General features: G+C 39.8%; 1 protein-coding gene across 3 annotated transcripts in view; it reads right to left on the bottom strand.

The window, feature by feature from the left end:
• CNTRL (centriolin) overlaps positions 1 to 20,350 on the bottom strand; it is a 59,517-nt gene extending 39,167 nt beyond the window's left edge. Inside the window, exons 1-13 of one of the 3 annotated variants that reach the window (XM_044992282.1) lie at positions 19,998 to 20,350; positions 17,989 to 18,255; positions 16,718 to 16,851; positions 15,973 to 16,103; positions 14,346 to 14,487; positions 13,210 to 13,396; positions 11,986 to 12,179; positions 9,233 to 9,280; positions 8,340 to 8,459; positions 7,087 to 7,315; positions 5,455 to 5,564; positions 4,736 to 4,930; positions 514 to 667 (exon numbers count right to left, since the gene is read on the bottom strand). In XM_044992282.1, coding sequence (XP_044848217.1) covers positions 514 to 667; positions 4,736 to 4,930; positions 5,455 to 5,564; positions 7,087 to 7,315; positions 8,340 to 8,459; positions 9,233 to 9,280; positions 11,986 to 12,179; positions 13,210 to 13,396; positions 14,346 to 14,487; positions 15,973 to 16,103; positions 16,718 to 16,851; positions 17,989 to 18,214 — 1,870 coding nt within the window. In that variant the 5' untranslated portion in view covers positions 18,215 to 18,255; positions 19,998 to 20,350. Of the gene's footprint in view, positions 1 to 513; positions 668 to 2,211; positions 2,322 to 4,735; positions 4,931 to 5,454; positions 5,565 to 7,086; positions 7,316 to 8,339; positions 8,460 to 9,232; positions 9,281 to 11,985; positions 12,180 to 13,209; positions 13,397 to 14,345; positions 14,488 to 15,972; positions 16,104 to 16,717; positions 16,852 to 17,988; positions 18,256 to 19,997 lie in introns of those variants that run through there. The other 2 variants (XM_044992283.1, XM_044992284.1) reach the window with 2 other exon arrangements.
• Between the last annotated feature and the right edge of the window lie 1,501 nt (positions 20,351 to 21,851).

The raw sequence follows: 21,851 nt of genomic DNA, 5'->3' as shown, positions 1-21,851 counted from the left end.
GCTGAGAGTTGGGTGGAGGCAGGGCTGTGCCACTGCCGCCTGGTGGCGGGGGGCGCTCTGGCTTTTTTTTTTTTTGCTCCGCCCCCCCCGCATCCCGATATTTCATGTTTGTCATTTGGTCACCCTAAATGCAGTTATTTTTGTACATAATTCTACATTTGTAAGTTCAGCTTTCATGATAAAGAGATTGCACTACAGTACTTATATTAGGTGAACTGAAATATACTATTTCTTTTTTTTTACAGTGCAACTATTTGTAATAAAACAATATAAAGTGAGCACTGTACACTTTGTATTCTGTTGTAATTGAAATCAATATATTTGAAAATGTAGAAAACATCCACAAATATTTAAATAAATGGTATTCTATTATTAACAGTGTGATTAATTTTTTTAATCGATTGACAGCCCTATTTCCTACATCTCTTGTATCTCAGTTATGTTCGAATACAGATTTAATGTTCCTAAGGAAACAAAGTTAAAAAACAAACAAACAAAACCAGTGCTCTTTACCATCTGTAAGCTGTTGCTCCAGATCCTTAATTTCCTCAGTTTCCCTAGCAATCCTAGAAAGCATTTCATCCAGGCGACTTTCAAGCTGTTTGTAATGTTTGTTCATCATGTCAAGCTGCTGTTCTTTACTTGCTTTCTGAGCTGTCATGTGAGCCTGTGGATTACAGATAAATGGATACATTTTGCATATTTATTAGTAAGAATTTAAAAAAATGTATTGTTAAACTAAATAAGTTATCTAGCTCATTGATCCTGAAGTGTCCCATTACTACTGGAAATGAGCTGCACCAACAATTTGTACCTTCCATAGCTTATTATTTCCAGTTTATTGCCCTAAAAGGCGCAGTCTTTGGACCCTCATCTCAGACAGATGAAGTCTCTATAGCAAACAGTGTTTTTTTTTTAAAAAAACAAACCCAAAACACCACATTCCTGCCCAGAGTAAGAAGATCATATGTATCCCTTACAGTTCCAAGAACTGCCATTTTCCCAGCTAGCTCTCACCACTTCATTACCCCTTTCAGCCAAGAAATTACAAACAAGACCCCCTTCAAAACACTGCTCTTTAGTAATTGAGGAACACAAGGTATTCATTCATTCATTCTCTATTTCCCCTAGGGCTGAGCGGCTACCTCCACAGCCCTAGCAGGCTATGGCCTGGGAAGAAATTAGCTAACAAACCAAGATATTCTACATGACAGTACAGAAAACAACTAGCAAGCCAGCCAAGCATCACAGTCTAATAATTTTGGCTTCATCTCTGATTAGCCCCCCCCCCCTTTTTTTTTTTAAAAGAGAAGGTGGGTGAGGTAATTTTTATTAGACAAACTTCTGTTAATTAAAAGAGACAAGCTTTCAAGCTCCCTAGAGCTCTTAATATTTTTTCTAAATCTACATGATACGTTCACTTAAGCTGTGGTGGCCCAACATCAACTAAAAACAGACAGAAATCTCTCTCTAACTTGAGCTGTGTAAATTATCTGCAGAGCTGAATGCAGTCAGAGTTACAACAGTGTAGTTGTTCGAATACTGGCCTCTGTTCAAATAGTAAGTTTATATCTGACAGTCTGATTTACCAACATGGGGCAAATCCTGAGGAGTACTCAGCACCTGCAGTCTCCACTGACTTCAACCACACTTCTTGGCAGCACAGTGGCAAACAAAACCAAATAAAAGACCATAAAAATAGTACTACGCTGTTCATTGGTATTGAAACATTTACAAACAATTCATACATGTTTTATTATTAAAACAAAAACTAATTTCTCTTATGCCGCTGCCACAAACATACACATTTCACTTTTATCTAGCTATTATATGAAAGTCTTAAAACTTTGCTAACATTTCAAAATATTTTTTTGAAAGCTGTTTTACTGCAAGTCATTTTAATTTATAATTAAAGCAATATAAGATTTAACTCATATCTGCTTTCCTTTAAACAAAATTGCAGTCTGTAAGGAAGACATCATACTCAATATATTTTTAAAAGTATGCAAATAAAAACATTACAATTCTCGGTATTCATATTACTGTAACTAAACATTGTCACCCATTTAAAAAAAAATCCAGTCTAACTTAATTTCTAACTTCCAAAGTACAGTTCTAATTAATAAGATTAAGCACAGCTGCTGTTGTTGAATAATTATTTTGCTATAACTGTTGAATGTCACAAGAGGATTGTTAAAAATAAACACTTACAGCTTTGTCTTTTCTTTCTTTGAAGTCATGTGCAAAAAGCTCCACCCCTAATTTAGAATCCATTTTAATGATGAACTGAAATCTAAATGATGGAAAGCAGCAGCTTAAAATGAAACATGGTTTCTCTTCTGTCTTCTCTTTCCTCCAAACTTCTCTATTTGACGATTACACTCTGGTAAGAATGTGGTTTGAAACCATGGGAAGCTGCAAAGGCTGAGTAACATGCTCTCCAATCTCTACTTGTCTCCACAAGCTGTATTCTGCCCTGTTTGCTTTAAATCACAACACAGGAAGCTGTGTATGTAGCCAATCGACTACGGAGTTAGTAACAGTCAGTCTACTCCCCAAGAGGCTGGGCTTGTCCTCTTGAGAAAGCAGTTTCTTCCCTGAAACACACAGACTGTTACAATCCTCCTATTTTATTTTCTTAACTGCAGATTTGAAAGTCTGGGTCTCAGATGAAAGCGGAGGCCAGGCATGGGAATACTTTTTTGTGTGTATTCATATAAATAGACAATAGATATGGAATGCACATCTGAACAGCTTTTATTTTATAATAGCTTTGATTTTAGGACTCATTTTAAAACAACTCACTGTAGTTTAATTTAAACCTGCAGTACATAATATTCACTGAAATTATACACCACAAGTATGTTAAAGATAAACTTTTAAATACTGCTTGTATAGATAAAAAACAGGCCCTTCCACACAGATTCCTTGGAATGTCAGTATTTGCATTCTAGGCATTCATGAACGGAAATTTCTTCTACAACAATGCAGATCCGTATGCTCTCCTTGCTGAAGGACGGACACTAAAGAACACTAATCTTGCACAGACATGGTCCATGCAGGGGTATAGGAAATGAAAAGGCAATTGTGCATTAACCTCTCTGTTGCACAACGTTCCTATTGCACAGCCACCACCAGCACTGCTGTAGGAAAGCAGAAGCAGGCATAAATAAGGGCAGAGAGAAAAAAGTCAGGACACTTTGTTTCTATTTCTCTTGCTTCCTTCTCCAGCCAACTGTAGCAAAGGACATTTGTCAGTTGTACTACCACTGCAAATGGGGGAAAGGTCCTGATTCTGCCTTTCTGAAACAGCATTAAAGGAGCCATAGACAGGTCTAGAATCTGTCCCATAGACTGTAAAGGTCTGATCCAGTGCTCACAGAAGTCAATGGTTGTTTTTTCTGACCACCCTAATGAAGGAATAGTTTAAAAATATTCAGGCCTAAAGTTCTCCAAATATTTCAGAATTATAATCTAATACAAGTGTGCGATAGTTAGTTGTACTTTTTTTGGGGGGGGTCTGTCTCCCTCCCATTATCACAAAACCCTTAATGACTCTTGACCATTGTGGTAACGTTGAAAATACTTTCATTTAAGGGAAGGTATCGGGGGGGAGAGAAATATAGTCCTCCGTAAGACGAATCAGACAAACCTCACTCTTGTCAAAATTAGAGCTTTTAACAGAAGCCAGGTTCCAGCTTTGATATCCAGTCCTGCAAGATGTTCCACAAAGGCAGACCCCACCATTCCAATGTGCAAACCTCATTGGAGGGTCCGGGCCTTAACTATGGAGATGCAACAGTTACCTCCTATTTAACATAGATTAGTTCAGTGGCTTAATCACTTGGACCCTGATCCTGCAAGATGTACGCAGGTAGACCCTGTGCCTGCATGGAACCTCATTGCCTTCAAGCGTCTCCCTGAATACATCTGGGGCCTTAGGATCTACAGATACAATGTAGCACAGCAATTCTCAAACTTTTGTACTGATGATGCCTTTCACATAGCAAACCTCTGAGTGAGACCCCCCCTTATAAATAAAAACACTTTTATATATTTAACACCATTATAAATGCTGGATGCAAAGTGGGGTTTGGGGTGGAGGCTGACAGCTAGTGACCCCCCTATGTAATAACCTCGCGACCCTGAGGGGTCCTGACTCCCAGTTTGGGAACCCCTGATGTAGCACATAGTAAAAATGAACACAATGCCATAACTTCTATGACATTTTAGTAACTTGTCTTGAATATTTAAATTTCCACAGATGGAAACAGTTACAGCTTATAACTTAATGTTTATGTCGTTTAACTCAAGAAAGTAAACATTTTTAGTTAAATAGTTAGGCCTAGATCCTCAAAAGATGCCTAGTTTCCATTAATTTCAATGGGAGTTAGGTGCCTAAATACCTTTCTGAATCTGGACCCTCCTTCCATAAATATATTTGATAAAAGTGGAAACCAATTTTAAATTCTGAGGTAATTACACATCTTTAATACCAACCAACTAAAGGAAGCAATTATCTTATAAGTAGCTCACAAGCTAAAAGAATCTGTCACAAGCTAAAAATATTGCTAAAATAGTATGAAGAGCAATATTATGTTTTATAAAATTAGGTGTAATGAGATTCTAGTTAAATATTTATTCAGAATTCTAACTAACAAAAAGTATATCTTAATACAAAAACCTGACATAGAAAAGCTAGGTTTCCATATTTACTTTTTAGTACTTTACTTACATATCTTGGATCTTTTGGATCTACGGAATCTATAAAACTCTGCAAGTCTTCAATCTCCTTTTGCTTATTCCCTATTTCTTGCTTCTGTTTTTCCATCTGTTTTTCTAGTTTCAAAGCTTCCTCTCGTAGCTGATTTAGGAGAAATATCTTGCCACTCAGTTGCTGTTGAAGACTTTCCTTCTCTGCTTCTGAAATCTGGAGTTGAGGCATGGAAAAACGGCTAATTAAGCGTGGAAATACATAGCTGATTCAGAATCTTTTTGAAAGATATAGTTGATACACATGGAGTTGTTATAGTCTGCATTAACCTAAATTAAGATGCAAACTAGAAACTCCAGCTTGCTGACATCTTGTTTCTGGTTCTTTTGCTCAGATGACAAGTGCTTACAGTACTCTCTCTCTCTCACAAGTTAGCTATGAAAATAGGAATATGTTGTTAGCTCTTTGGCAACAAACCTTTTAGAATCTCCGAATTGTGTAACCTTGGCCCAATGAGCCAGGAAGCCCCCTGAGACCTGGTGTCTGAATATTTATTTTAAAAGCCTCATTTAAGTGTATTTTAAAAATTCCAAGGGAAAGGAAAGAAAGGGAAAAACAAATCTCATCTTAATGAGACTTCTTGGCAAAACTGGGAGGAGCATATTATTACATTTTCTATGTCTACATTGCTTCAAACATTTTTATTCTTTATCTTCACATTTTTGTTAGCCTTTACATACTTTTTTCTGAACCATGGTGTCTTGCAGTTGTTTAAGTTCCTCCTTTGCTTTTAAAACGTGTTGCTCTGCACTTACTATTTCATTTTGTAGTTCTGCTAATTTTCCTTCGGCTGCAAAATTAATAAATAATTAAAAAAATGAAAACACACTTTAATGATTTCTGTATAACATGGATATATATTATCTGTTTCCTCCATATCCTCTCTAGACTATGTCCCCCTGAGGATATGAATTCTGCCTGAGTACTATCCTGCCTGACCCCATGGGTATGTACTTGGGAGACTAGCCCAAGCCACCACCCATGCTGTTGCCACCACAGCTGCACTGCTATTTTAAGTGTGCTAGCTCAAGTAGAGCAAGTGCGTGTCAGTCTACTGTACTGGGAAGCCCTCTCTGAGCTGCTCTGTAGACATAATCTAAGTGAGACCCTGGTGAACAAAGTTGCTATATCTCAAAGCATCACATAAATAAGATCTTTCACAATTACTTTTTGCCAAATACTTAATCATAACAATTTTCTTAAATTTGATTTCTCCCTAGTATGCTTGATAAATATACAATATATTGCTTTACGTGATTATCCTAATGAACTCTACAACTGACTCAGATGGCCCAGCCAACTCAGGCAGAACTCCTGAACTCCTTGAGGATATGGAAGTGGGAAAGATTTAAAAAAAAAAAAAAAAAACAAAAAAACACTCCTGACATTATCTTTTCACCCTAGAGAAACTACTCAAAGAGTGCCCTGTGGGGAAAATTTGGCTCCAATGTGTTTTCAGGATAAGGATGGGAGCTGAACTTGGGACTGGCTATTTAACTTGGCATCATTCCAGGCTGGTATTCCAGTTGTACCATTGGGAACCAATGTTACATCAAGCAGTGTCTGTTTCTCTGCAGTCCCCACAGCTGTTACTGCACAGCTGTGAGGGGCTCAGGCAATGGCATCAACACCCTTGCTGAAACCATGCTGATACTGGTAAAAGGAAAATCAACAGTGCAAAGATGTAAACTCTTGTATTCCCTGCAAATCTGGAGGTTCCATGTGGTTGGGAGGACTTCTACTGATCCCGCAAAACTGTTCCAACTGAACAAATTGTCAGGTAACTCACAAATGTGAAACTCACTAAGTGTTGTAGCTTCTCTGCCCACACCCCCTCCCAGCCAATGGGTTGCCCATGGAAGGAGACAATCCAGCATTTTATCTGCAATACAAAGGCATTAACCTTTTTCCCATTTCAATTTTACTCACCTTACATTACTTAGTTGAGGTGGAGGGATAAGAGAGGGAGAAATCTGCTCTCTAGTGCATTTGAAATCTGCATATGAATCTTGCCCTTAACAGTACATTTTTGTAAGTTAAACATCAAATAATAATATTTATTACCGAGTCCCTTCATACTAAACTCTCAAAGTAATTTACTGCAGTCCTCATTTTTTGTTTGTCATTTGATGGTAATTTTGAAATTTAGCTTCATTGGCTAAATACACAATCAAATACTAAATGTAGATATAACATTAATTCTAAAGTTTGAGCAGTTTGTTGGGAAGTTCAGCATAAATCAAAATGTTCCACTGACATCAGATAAAGTGAACTGGTTTCATATTTTTGCTTGAGAAAATTTAAAACTTTACCAGCTTGAATCTTTTTTTCTTTATCTTCTAACTGAACATCTAGAGTTTGATGAAGTTTCAATTTAAGCTGCTGGTTCCTGTGTAGATCTTCTTCATCTAGTTCAATTTTTCCAACTTGTATTTGTTGAGCTTTATTAGCAATGTAACCTTTTCCGATATACATATTTCTCTTGTACCTGGCTTTACCAATGTAAGGGCTTTCTCCAGGTACATCATCAAGTTCAACATTCTGAAACATGACAAGAACAAACATATTAAATTATTTTTATATACAGTAAATGTTTTATGAGGTTTCAAAAGTAATTCATGATTTTGTACATTTAAACTTGAATTTAATCTACATGTAAAGGGCCACCAACTTGAAATCCAGACAGTTTAAAATATATGAAGAGTTCTTCATTGACAGACCCAGACAAACAACATGGAAAAAAATGATTATGTCTACAATCCTACAGACACTTTGGTGAAACTGACCATATAAAAACTTCTGTCAAATGAACTTAAGGAATTGTTTACTGCTAATCTCTTACAGTTATAGAAATTTAGATTATACTTGTAACACTAAAAATGTAAATTCAAACAGAAGTGTGATTTTTATTTGATGGTGTCCTTTAACTTTACTCATACCCTTTTGAATATTTCAAAAACTATACATTTATAGTTCACCAGGAGTATTTAACATTCATTGATCTTTTTATACTTCTGTTGTGATGTCTCCTTCCACTCTAAAGGAGAAGGTCCAAACTCTACAATCCAAAAGGGTTATTCCTGTAAGTAAAATAGTGAATAGAAATCCTGATCCCATTGAAGTCAATGGGAGGTCTACTACTGACTTCAGTAGGGTCAGATTTTCACCCCGGAGTGAGTAAGGGCTACAGAATCAGGCCCAAAGTGGGAAAAATCCATTGCCTAATTATCAGTAAGAATGAATGATCTATTCACTAGCTTTACTCAGCCAAAACAAATTTATAGCTATTAACATTGATAATATTTAAATATTAAATGCCACTTAATAGTAACATTACAAAATATTGACTTTAAGCCTTTCGAGAAAACATGCAGAGAAAAATATATAACTTGCAATTTCAAACAAGGTTTAATTTGCACAAATGACAAGCCGTAACTATTTAGAAAGCAAAATCTATTTAAAATTACAGTAAATAACATGCCCTGCCTCGTTTTTAGTTTCATTAGAATGCAAAACAACAGAGGGGACAAACACAAAAAAAACTCATTATTTTTTAAATAATTACCTCTGGTGGAAAATAACTTAATGGCTCAAATTTGGCATCAATCTTATAAAAAGCCAGTTCCTGCTCCAATTCGTATTGCTTCTGGCATGCTCGGGTTAACTCCATTGTCTTCTGCTTTAGCTAATGCCAGTACGAAACACAATGAGTCACTTTCACCAGCAAATTACCATATTGAATTATTACATATATTAGCACTTATCAGTGTATGCATTAACTGTATAGTGATGCAAAGCCTCTATACAAGAAACCTATTATGAGAAGGTTTGGTAACAAAGGACATAACATTTATTTATCTTAAAATTAAATTACTGTGAACAAGACAGACAAAAAAAAACCCCTGCTGTAACACAAATGATCACATGAGGGTCCTTTGAATCTATATTTCATATTCCTCACAAAAAAGACAACCCAAATATAGCTACTCAATGTACTGAAGGTCTCAAAAAACAGGCATGTCAATAACTAACTTAGTCAAACATCTAATCAATCAGCCGTGTCAATTTTCTGGAAGTAATGATTTAACAAGCCAGAATAAGAAACTTTCTGTTTCAAGTGTATCTTGTTAAAACTACTTTAGGTTTTAGAGAGTGCTAACTAGTGAACAATGATAAGACTACTAATACAATACACCACTCTTCTGCCATTTTTCTTTTTATGTTCTTGTGCTGAGAGGAACTTAAATTGTGCTATCAAATGGTGATACATTTAGCAAGAAATACACCACCCATAGTTTCCTAACGTTAAACTGAGTTATGAAGATATTTACAGTACTGCTAAAGTCAACTTCAATATATTACACTGTATATCAACCCTATGTTATTACTTAAACTCTTAGCAAAGGTCCATCATGTGATTTTTATTTATTTTTTTGGTCAGCTTTTCATGCTGAATACCTGAGGAAGAGCATGCAGCAAGGCTCCAATAGACAGCAGAATGTAGGACTAATGGAAGAAAAGAAGAGAAATATAGAATAGACTGGAATAAGGGAAAGGCTTAATGAAAGGTTTAGAAATCTAAGTATTTGGTATCATGCAAAACTTTAATCACATTCAGAATAGAAAATATTTGAGGAAGAATCATTATAGCAGATTAAGCAAATGACTAGTCTCAATGTAACTTTTTTTAGTTAAGATGTATTGACACTATTGACACATGCAAGCACATCCTATGCAAAAATACAAAATTGTGCAATCCAGCTGTATATGGGGACTACCTTTAGTGAGGAATAAAGGCTCAGTGGAAAGGGAATTGTGACAAACCAAGATACCAGCTAAAGGAAGAAAGAAGCAAGCAAAGTTTGTCACCCAAAGGATAAAAGTGGGTTAAGTTGTAAAATATATGCTGCTAAACTCTCATTATACTGAGAACTACTGTACATTTTAGAAATATGCTGCTGTTTGGTAGAAAATAGACTGGGTATACTTATACAAATGTATAGCTCTACTCATCTTTTAGCTGAAAGGGAATATTAAATAAGATTTTACAGACATGCCTAATGAAAGTGTATAAATCAAATGATAAGCTTAATTAATTATTTATAATTTTACATTTTACACCCAGCAATGAAAGGTGATAATCTTCAAATACAGGCTCCTGGGATGATATGAGCAAAATATAAGCAAATAATGGACACGACCTACAATAACAGTAATGAACAAGAACACAGTGGCAAACACCTTTTACTATCACAAGGTATGTGTGGATTATTTTTCTTCACTACAGCAGCAATTTAAAAATTAAACAATGAATGAACATCAGTACACTAGAAATTTAGCAGCCATGAGTAACTTAAGTTCTTACTAATACACAAAATTTTAAACAAAAAGTGACTAGAGGCAAACAAACATTAGCTTTTTAAAAATACTAAAGTGATAGGAAACATATAATTTTATAATTTGAAAGGCTTCATTCAGGAGAAATTGTATATATCACACTGCCTATTTCCAGGCAAACTAAATGAAAAGACAACTAAGCAAATGTCCATGTGTTTCTTGGTATTCAATGAGCCACTCAACTTGCACACAGGATAAAAAGTTACAGGAGCAGAAAATGGGGCAAAGAATGTAAGTGAGGAGGGAAAGAGATACAAAAGGGGCAAATAATGTGCTTCTTTAAGGAAAAATCTGTACATTTTCAAATGTGGGTGTACAAATTAAAGCAGTTTAGCAAATTTACTTGGGCACATGGGACGAATCCATGAAGATGCTGGATAGAATTACAGAGGTAATATTTTTAGAAAATTTAGAGCTAAAATTTTCAAAAGTGACTACTCATTTTGGATGCCTCAATTTGTGTATCCAATATTAGATACCTTGGGCCCAATTTTCAGATGAGATGAGCACCCATAGCTTCCACCGAAGTCAGTGAAGGTTCAGTGCCCAAAACCTACAGAGCTGAGATCTGCCACGGCCCAGAGCAGTCTGTGCAAAGGCCATGTTTCTTCTCCAGCTTCCTAGCATTACAATACCAATATAGTCATGTCGCCAGAGAAACTTCTGCCTTATGCTGTCCATGGACAATACCCTCAAACCACAACAATCCTGTGCTTACCAGTGGCTCTATAACACAGAAGGAATGCATACAAAAGTGTAATAAAGCCTCAGGATGTATTAAGTTTTGTTCTGATTCTTTGTGAAGTTGGTAAGGATACAGCATTGCCCACACCCAAGCCACAAAATCTTCAATCCCAGGGAGGATTTTCTGGGAAATGGAGATATAGGTAATGGTGAAAAGGCAGAACCCCCTGCTGTGTCAGCAAGGGAAGATCTACACATGGCACATTCAAGTTGTAACTCATCAAGTTTTCATTTGCAGGCATCTGTAACTACTGGCCATTTAACAGGTTTTCTTTATGGGCATTTATGCTGCATCGGCTGGCTTTTCTAGGGCTTGTTTGACTAGGAAGGCCACAAATATTTTGTGCTGGATTGGATCAGTTTCAGTTATTATTCCTGCTTCTTCCCCAGCTGGAGAAATTTAGATGGCAATTTTCCCCCAGAGATACCACTATAGTAACTCCTAGTAAGCCTTCTCTAAATATGTAAATTGCTCTAGATTCTCAGTCTAACAGAAAACCATTCATGTAAGTCTTAAGCAATCTGAGCAGACTGACTTTATGAATGTAGTGCTTGTGAAAGGTGTCAGATTTAACAACCCTGGAGACTAAAATCCTGTCTTTATCCACAATATAGATACAGCACAGGCAGTGGAAGTGTAAACTTCTCCTGGCAGCTTTACCATTCTGCCTAACCCAGGTAGGGTGACATTAATTACAGTGAGTTAATTCCCTATGCCCCATTCCATCTTTGGCCTCCACCCCAAGATTACCAGTTGTGACAGTGGTGGCTTTGGTAATGTGGATCTTTCCCACTAAGAACTGGTCCAAGAACATTAACTCACTACACACAAAATACCAGAGACCTTGAATGTGGATTGGTCACTACCAGTCTGCCTGGAGTTGAAGCATCGCCCTGTACCAGAAAAGCTTCATATCCCACTTCCAATCCACTGAGACATCTAAATACAAATTTAAACATAAATCCCCAAGCATTTAAACATACATTATATTGCATTTGTTAGTGAAACAAAATGATTCTCAAAAACATTTCTTCAGTATTTTTATTTTTAACCTAAATGATTAATTTACCAATTCATTTTTGGTGTCCAGGTCCCTCTCAAGTTCTTTGTAGATTTGTTTCTGTTGCAGGGTTTTTTGTTTTAATGATTTGTTCACCTCATCTTGATGCTGAAGTTGTTCAAGCACTTCGAACTGTTTAGTTTTAAGGTCCTCCATCTCTTTTATTGTTTTCTCTAAATCTTTTTCTAATTTTTCTATTTCTTCTGCAAAACAAAATAATCCAAACACTCAAACATTTTTCACTTGCTTCTTCAATCTGAAACTTGGTAGCAATGATGATTCTCCACTTTAAAAAAAAATTGTGAAAATATACTAATTGCCTTAATCTATTCCAGAAATTAATACCTAAGAGAACTTCCTGAAATAATTCTTATTTTACTTATATTGTGCTTTACATATAAGTCTTGTTCTTTAGATGTAAGTCAGAATTATGTCTGATCTACAACCTTTCAAATCTTTTGTTTTTAAAACAGGCATCTTCAATGAAACCTAAATTTCAAACCCTTTCTAGCTTCTTTTTTTGGTCAGCTATCTCTATGTGCATATACCGAGAATGTGTCTCAGGACACTAAGGCTCTTTTATACCACTCTGACGGTGTAAGAGGATCACAATGTGGGTGGAAATGGTACACTGAAAATATCCTTTATGTAGGGAATCTTTTTAGCCAGTGAAGAGCTGGTATAAGGGCTATACACTGGCCTTCACACAATCTCCAAAGTTAGGAGCACGGCAGAGGTGTAGCTAGAGTGCACTGCACTTCAGCTGTTATTTGCTTTTAAGGGAAGCAAAGCTTAAGTTACACCAGTCTTGCCCACCCAATCCCCGTCCCAAGCACAGGAATGGCGTCACCAAGGATCAAGCCCACTATGCTGTGATTTTCCATCTGTGACATAATTTAAAGTGAGATGAGAAGTAAAACAGCTTGTGACCTTTTGATGTATAAAGTCAGTCTTCTTAAATATGAATTTAAATAAAAGATAATTCTTCTTGTGTCTGCAATAGAATTGGACGCTGAGTAGGCTAAAATCCTCCTTTTTTTCTTGGAGGACCTCTGAACAGTTTTTAGAGGACATAGCTAGTCACATCACAAGTTGGCAGTAAACTTTAACAGTGTTACCTAAACCTTAATTTTAATAATACATATCAAATCATGATATCAGTAATTGCAAAGCTTTTCTAACCTTCTAAATTTGGTATAGTTCACAGTAACTCTAACATATCATCATGATTACCTAAATTAAACCTCTCAAGAGCCTCCTGCCTGTCATGATTTGTCACTGGCTGTCCGTCAAGGTTTTCCAGTGAGCGCAGGTGGAATATGGTATACAGGCGGTAATGAGGCAGATTTACAACTGGATTGTCTGCCAGGAACAAAGAAGTCAAGTCTTTTAAGGGCTTCAGCTTAGCTATGTCATGGAGCTAAATCAAAGAGAAAGGTACAATGATTAGACATCTTTCCAAAGACAATCACTCCCCTACCATCCATTTTCTACTTTTTAAATAAAATACATTGTTAATGTAGGTGAAGGCTACATTTCATTGTTTATACAACAATGTAATTTCTGAAAATGATGCCCCCACCAAAATTATCACTATCAGAGCTCAAATTGTGAACTAACTTTATGGAGTTAAAGTGTTCTCTGAGGGAGAAACCCATGGGAAGTGGACAGAAAGTTATGGAATCCTGACCTTGACCCAAGTAGATGTCACCTCAGGTGGAGGGGCACTTTGGGGGAGGGGGAGAAATACAGCCTTCCAATCCCAGGCACCCTTGGGGTTCATGAGGAAATGGAACACCAATCCTGTGAAGTCAGCTTCAAAGAGGGCTGGACCATCTTGGCGCCTACTGCATGGTTCCTTCAGGTGCTTCCACTAAAATAAGCCCTACTCACAGCCATATTCAAGCAGAGTACACAAAGGAGACCACAGACATTAATTTAATCATGTCTCAGTTAAGAAGTTTTTTTTTAAAATGCCAAGCACATCTATTCTTTGCACAAAACACATATGTAACTAACTTATGCTAATTAGAGTTGGGCACACATCATGAAGAACTGAAATGGAACCCACAGTTTGGGAGAAGCTTGCCAACTTCCATGAAGTCTTTCCTGGAGCTTGCGAAGCCATACATTGCCCTGACTAATAATAGTTGTATGATGTGAGTGCTTTGTGACAGAGGTATAGTTTTCCTGATAAACAGTGAGTAGCCTTGTTATGTAGACAGCAAATCTATATTATTATAATATCTTTTCCCCAGAGAGCCTGTAATTTTCATGTTGCTGATCATATTAATTGAGATGTTAAATATGAAAGGTTTTAGAAATATTTTATTTGTAAACAATTATTGATCCTAGTTAAAGTCACTTACTGATGATATTTTATTTTGCCTCAAATTAAGGATGCGCAGGGACCTTAATTTCTTGCCTGCCCATACAGGAATGTGCTCAATCTCATTTCCTGCAAGGTTCAACTTTTGTAGATTCTGCATATGCTCTAGACCTTCAACTTTACTGAAAACAAGAAGAGAAATAGAATTTAGACATCATGAAGCAAATCATATACACAGTGTAGCTATGGCCTCGGGTCGGGGATACTGTATAGTGAAACCTGTCTTAACTGATCACCAAAGAAACCAGCAAAAATGGCTGTACAGTACCTGCCATACATAGTGGTGCTTTACGGACACTGCTGTTATCCCTTTACATTAACCAATCATGTTGCATGAGGGGTGGAATGGTTTGTAATACACATCCATTTCTGGTAAATTTTATATTTAGACTCTCTTTGCATAATTTGTGTAATATTTGGTGTTTAAGCGATCAATGTGTGAGATGAGATGACACTAATGTACCTTTCACCTGGTTTTTAATAGTGTAAATACAAATATCTTCCATACTTATTTTGGAAACACAGCAAGTTGGCTGTCTGCGCTACCTGAAGACATTATGGTGTGAAGAATGCATTTTTATGAAGCTACTGAACAACTTCAAATAGGTAGAACATACAAGAGGTTTTGTTTTTTATGGTGCCATAGACATAGAAGAAAAATGTATGCCGTCACATCATTGCCGTTGACTACCTACACTGGTTACTATTGCAGTGCCTATTCTGTTGACTACCATATGTTTAGGAATGGCCACCAATAGAGAAGTGCCTTAATAGCCCAAACAATCATTTTTGTAATTAATCTTAATTCTGCAATATATGTTTCAAATACACAGAAACAGTACAAAGCAAGTCATAACCAAGGTGTCATTTAAGCTATGTATATTGTAATCAAGCAAAAATGGAATGTAATCTTATAGGTATATATCACTTTACTATTATGGCATTAATTCATTTTGTTTTCTAACCCTTTTGAGAGAGGAAGTTGCATCACTGCAGTATGTAGAAATACTATTTAGTCAATCTTCTGCACACTTCCTTTATTAACCTCTTTAGTACTATTGTGGTTACTGTACTTGCAAAGCAAGCCTCCTCTAGAAGGAATTAATAAGCCTACTTTACCAGTGGTAAAACTGAGGAGAGCATGGAGAAGTTGCTCTTTAATCCCATCCACTGTCCCCTCAGCATTTTTTTAATAGAGAAACTTCCTCCCAAAACACTGAAAGCTGCCCTTTTGGGGCAAACAGAATAGGAGTTTAATGAGTGCACTGACTGCACGAGCAGGTCCTTTCAGTTTAATCTTTCAGTTCTCTTTTCTGAAAGTGAATCTTTTCCATTCTCACATAACAAACTGCAAGAACATTTTGTATATTAATGCGTAAAATATTTTAAATATATCTAACTAACTTTTATACCACACTCCTGACCATAGAATCTGAACTTAATTTTTTTAAAAATAAGTAACATTCTCCACCCACACCAGAAACTGACGAAAGCTCATGCTCCAATATGTCTGTTAGTCTATAAGATGCCACAGGACTCTTTGCTGATTTTACAGATCCAGACTAACACGGCTACCCCTCTGATACAGAAACAGAGTGTCTGCTTACCTGATTTTATTGTAGGACAAATTGAGTTCGTGTAGCTTTAACTGTTTATCCAACTTCTCAATCTTCTCTATTTGATTGTTACTGAGATTTAATACCTCTAGTTTAGAGCACTTTTCCAAGTTTTCTATATACTAAAAAACAAATTATATGTAGTACTTTGTCAATACAAGATGGTACATACATTTGCATTCAGAACAGCAGGTTTATGTTTTTAAGAATCATGTCTTCATAAAAGCCACTACAAATCATTATTATGCCCTTTACCATAGAATTGCAAATCTGAGCTCTGAAATTCTGCACCGGGACCAACTGAACACATCTGCAGCTTTCCATACTGCAAAAAAGAGTGGAAAACTACAGATGCTACTAGCACTGCTGTAGACCAGCCTCATCTACAAAAAGGACTACTTTCCCCAAAAAAGTTAAAATAAAATTAAAAAAATCCAAAAGTGGCACCAGTACCCAGAAGCTGAGAAATTACAAACATATAGCCAGATTTTAGCTTTGTTCCATATGTGAAACTCTTATTGATGTCAATGGTAATTTGTACAATGATGAGGCTTGATTCTGTAATTCTTACTTTCATAAGTAGCGGTTGCAGAATTGGGGCCAGAGAGGTAGACTATGGCTCTTCTTATCTACTTAAAGTGTTTTCCTAACCATTATTTCCAATGTTTTAAAATATTATTGAACTTTAATACTATTGTGAATTATAATTAATAAGAAATTGCATGCAATAACCCACCTTAAATTTCTTGCCCCCATCTTTAGCAAGAGAAAGATTCAGTGAGTTTACATATGTCAAATTTTCCTGTTTGGACAGCTTTTTAATAAGAGACTCTGTAATGTATCTAACTCCTGGACTAACAGAGTCTTCATCTGCAAACAACAACAGAAAAAGTGTAATTGGACTAGCACTGAAAGAAAAAAAAGTGTAATGCTTTTGCTTAGTTAGTACAACAAAACAAGGGAAACCTGCATAGAGGCTGAGAAGGAGATACACATTGACAGCAGCTCCAAGAAGCATTGTGCCTGAGAAATGTTGAATGCCTCTGGGAGTGTTGAGGAGGGGCATCTGGTAAATCCTCTAACAAAATGCAGTGTGCATTATCCCTGTGCCAGTCCACCTCCACTGTCTAGTGCAGGAGGATGAAAGGAGCCAGGGCCTCATTTTGCTACCCCTGTACAGTTTCTAGTGACAGTTGTTATCAGAGTGCCCTGGTCCTTGTGTGCCAAGAGCTTGATTAACTGAGATTTCTAGGTTCCCTCACCTTTCCCATCATCATCAATTCCTGTTTGGATTATAAAATCTGGGGGCATGGATCATGTGTCTTTTATTCCTGTAGCTCTTCAGGTCAAGGATTGTCTCTTGTTATATATTGGTATAGTGCCTATCACAACAGGCCCTGGTTACTGATTGTACTTTAATACAAATCATAAGGAAGCACCAAGCAAATTTATGGAGCAAAATAAATATTAATCCAAATATTTTTTCATCTAGTCTTTCAGTTGAAATATTAATATTACATATAATTTGAAAATGTTTTACTGACTTATTACATATGTATTTTAATATATCAGTGCCCCTTTAATTTAATCTTTTCTATGTAGTAAATACTGACTTTCTCTAGCTGTTTGATTTCCAGTTGAACTTGAAACTAACAAAGATGTCTTGTTTACTGTCATATTTGTACATAACCTTTCACTGATGAAAGCTCACAGGTCTAGGATTAGGGGCAATTAGTTAATTTATGCCCCCTCTGCTGCCTGAGGATGTATGCTCTGTATAAAATAGTTCTCAGGGGTTTAAAAATGGAAATACGTTATGTCGATATTTGGAATCTGGATGATGCACAAACAATTTAAGACAGTTTATTATAGGGTAGGTTAAATATGGGGTCTAAAATATGTGACAATGACCCTTTAATACACCTCATAATAGACGGACATGTAGCAAATTTTATTCTGCCAATATTAAAATGCATTCAGGGTTGATTTTTATTATTTACACAATACCTTTGTCAATCTGATATTCAAAAGACGCTCCTACATCACTCTCTACTGTAACATCAAACTGTTGATACCTCTGTCCCCTTGTTTTGTAAGTAGCAGGTGTGCCCTGCCTGCTAAGAGGAGATGGTGACCTGGTACTTGAAGTGACAGTCGACATTGGACTAGGTGTACGAGAGGGTGATAGCTGTCTTTTTCTGGGTGATGTTCTTTGTAGTGAACCTTTCTTCATTGCGCAGAATGCAGTCAGTCATCTGGCAAAAATCTGTAAGGCTAAAAGTGTATATTAAAGATTGTCATAGACTGTACATGTGCATAAATCTTACTGAAACTGTTTAGATGTAAACTGAAGGAGTGTATATTTGTTTTTTTAATTATGTTTATGCACACATTGTCTTGGTATCTATGTGTTTGATATAAATTCAAAAAATCCCATTAGATGGCACACAATAAGGAGTTAAAAAAAATTCCCTCTCTGCCATCAAAACCTAAGAAAAACCTCTTCAGCAATGATCCTTGAGAAAAAGATGCTTCTTATCCCATTCTCTAATAGTTAGTAAAGTTGGGCCCTGATGAACCACAATGCAGGAAGAGGAAATTCCTCAACTGGAGACCCTCCACTAACAACACACTACTTCTACTACTTCTACTTCTGCTGACTTTAATGCATCTGGAAGTAAATTGCAAGCCAATGCTGTTAATATTCATGATAGTCTGAAGACATTTGATTATCTGGTACCTAAATAAAATGCCTTGCATAATAAAATATACTTACTCTAGGTTAATTCTACTCATTAACTAAAGGTTTTATGTATTCTTTCTGTTTGTGGAAGCCCATAAACCCACATCCTCACTCTGGAATGATTTTTACAAAATCAAGCCAGGAGGCAAAAGCATATTTTGGTCTACTCTGTATAAAGCCAAGATGAGAGCATCTGCCTTTTGAAAGCTAATGGTCTTTATTGTGGGTTTTTCTTGCTAGACACAATGTAACCACTCACATGGCACAAAGGTTTGGATACTTCTTCATTCAAAAGGGGATGACAGTGGCCATGATTTTATAAATGTCATTCTTCTGGTCCACCTCAAGGCTCCAAAAAAAGCCAGAAACTCGTTCTTCATAGACAGAGACCAGAGGAATGGAGGGGTGTATTTGTTTTATTTTATGAACTAACATGACATGGTGATGTTTTTTTACACTGCACATCTATGCGTCGCCACACTAAAACAACATCAATGTAACTCCACACCCATCACCAGGACTTCAGAATCAGCACCCCCCTACCAGTCAGTTCTACACAAAACAACACAACTTCAGAGTAAACAGTTCCCAGAAATGACACTTCGCAGGGCACTGTGACATGACAACTGCACCAGGACCCCTTCCTGTGGCTCTGAGACCCAGCCAGGACATTGGGGTGGGGTCAGTCCCCTCTCACCCGAGGCGCTGGTGTGGGGGAGCGATGGGGGGTCGGGCCCCTCTCACCCGAGGCGCTGGTGTGGGGGAGCGATGGGGGGGGTCGGGCCCCTCTCACCCGAGGCGCTGGTGTGGGGGAGCGATGGGGGGGGTCGGGCCCCTCTCACCCGAGGCGCTGGTGTGGGGGAGCGATGGGGGGGGTCGGGCCCCTCTCACCCGAGGCGCTGGTGTGGGGGAGCGATGGGGGGGGGTCGGGCCCCTCTCACCCGAGGCGCTGGTGTGGGGGAGCGATGGGGGGGGTCGGGCCCCTCTCACCCGAGGCGCTGGTGTGGGGGAGCGATGGGGGGGGGTCGGGCCCCTCTCACCCGAGGCGCTGGTGTGGGGGAGCGATGGGGGGGGGTCGGGCCCCTCTCACCCGAGGCGCTGGTGTGGGGGAGCGATGGGGGGGGTCGGGCCCCTCTCACCCGAGGCGCCGGTGTGGGGGAGCGATGGGGGGTCGGGCCCCCCTCAACGGACGCGCTAGGGGTCGGTCTCGTGTCAGAGACTGGGGATACCGGTCCCCGCCCCGGGTAGTTCCCCACGGCTCCGCTTTGATTACCTGGGTTGACATGGTAACGCCTCGCCGCCGCCTGCTATTTCCCCGGCGTTCTGGGCCTGGGCAAGCCTGGAGCCCTCTTGTGGACGAACCGGCTTCCCGCCTTTCCCCTCCCTCCCGGGCACTACGGACGGCTACTGCCCGCGGCGCGAGACGTACGGTGCAGCGGCTCCTTTAAGAGCCCGGCGCTGGAAGCCGAGCCATCGCCATTCCGGTACGGCGCTGACGGGAGAGGGGCGGTGCCCGTCGTGGCCACGCCCCTTCCTAACGGCCAGAGCCGCCTCCTGCCATCATGTTTTAGCGCGGCAACCCCTCCCAGCGCAGGGGGCGGGCCCCTCAGGGAGGGGGAGGGGCTTAGTGACCCCCCCCACACCAGGGGCTCTCACCGAGGCGGCTCCCCCGCCCGTAGGGCTCAGTGTAGGACCCCGGTGTGCGGCCCGGCCCGGCCCGGCCCCCTGCCTGGGCTGACGCAGGCGCACTGAGCGGCCCCTGCCTGGCGATGTCACAGGAGGCCTCGTGTCCCAAGGCCCTGTCTGCTCCGGGGCCCGGGCGCGCTGCGGAGGAGCTGGGCCGGCGGTGGCCGCTTGGCCCGTGGCTAGGGCTGGCCAGTGTGCGGCGCTCCCGCTCCGTGTGTCCCGCGGGGCCCGGGCCCGGCCACCGTAACGCGGTGGAGTGGCTGGAGGTTTGATGTTAGGCGGGTGCAAGACGCTGGGAGCCGCGAGTGCGGAGCTAGGGTCGCAGATCGGGGCCCGGGCGCAAGGAACCGTCTTCACGCTGCGGAGGGCAGCCGCAGCGATGGCACAGCTCCGTGTGCATCTCTGCGGGGTTCGCTGCGTTATTCCTACCTAGCCTTTTGAAATGGCAGGTGTCACCCACGCCTTGGCCAACAGTTCCCCTCCCAACTGTGTCCTGAGCAGGGTTGTTGAGGCCCTCCCCAGAAGTGGATGCATGCCTGCAGAGACTGCAGGAATTGTCATTCAAAATGTCATTCAAAAACCAGGCTATGCTCATGAGATCTTTCAAAAATAACACATCTTGTACTCCTGGGAGAATTCTGTGCCACTGCACGTGTGAAGAATTTATGTCCCCCAGAAGATTTCTTTGCTTCCCCACAAAAAAATGACTTTCTGAGGGGGGAGAAAAAGGAAGCCACAAGAGCAGTCATGTGACCCTCCACAGCAATATTTTTTGGGTGCCCAGGGCAACCAGCAGAGAGGTAAATCACTGTGGGGTAGAGGGGTGGGACTGGGGAAGACCTGGCTGGTGACTCTTACCCTGTGCCAGGATCAGCTGCTAGTCCTGGCTCAACTAGGGTGGACAGGACTTCCCCTTTCCCTGCATGGCATCTGGGAGTGGGTCAGACCCACTCCCACATTTCTTCCCCAGCTGCAGGAAGCTCTGCAAACTCTCCCTGCCCCCACTTATTTCCTGCCCCCATTGCTCCTCAGCTGCAGGGGGAAGGATACCCGTACAGGGAGTTGCTCCCCATCCACTCAACCCCCGTGCATCCAGACCCTCTCATACCTCACCAAGCCTCACTCCCCCACACTCAGAACCACCCCAAGGAGCCCCATTCCCCCTTCACCTGGACTACCCTGATGAGCCACTCACACCTGCTTCCCCACCCCACTGAGCCTCGCTCCCCCAGCATCTAGGTGGCCCCACTGATGCCCCCACACCTAGACCTCCCTGCTGAGCTCTATCCCCCATACACACACACACACACACACACACACACACACCTGCTTAGCCCCAACCACCTTCACCTGGACCCCATGCAGAGTCCCATTACCATTACCCAGAACCCCCCCAACAAGCTCCTGTGCATCCATATTCCCCCCACACCTGGATCCCATG

This window comes from Mauremys mutica, chromosome 18, assembly GCF_020497125.1.
Source record: "Mauremys mutica isolate MM-2020 ecotype Southern chromosome 18, ASM2049712v1, whole genome shotgun sequence".
Taxonomy (NCBI): domain Eukaryota; kingdom Metazoa; phylum Chordata; order Testudines; family Geoemydidae; genus Mauremys; species Mauremys mutica.
This window is presented reverse-complemented; position numbering and strand designations above follow the sequence as displayed.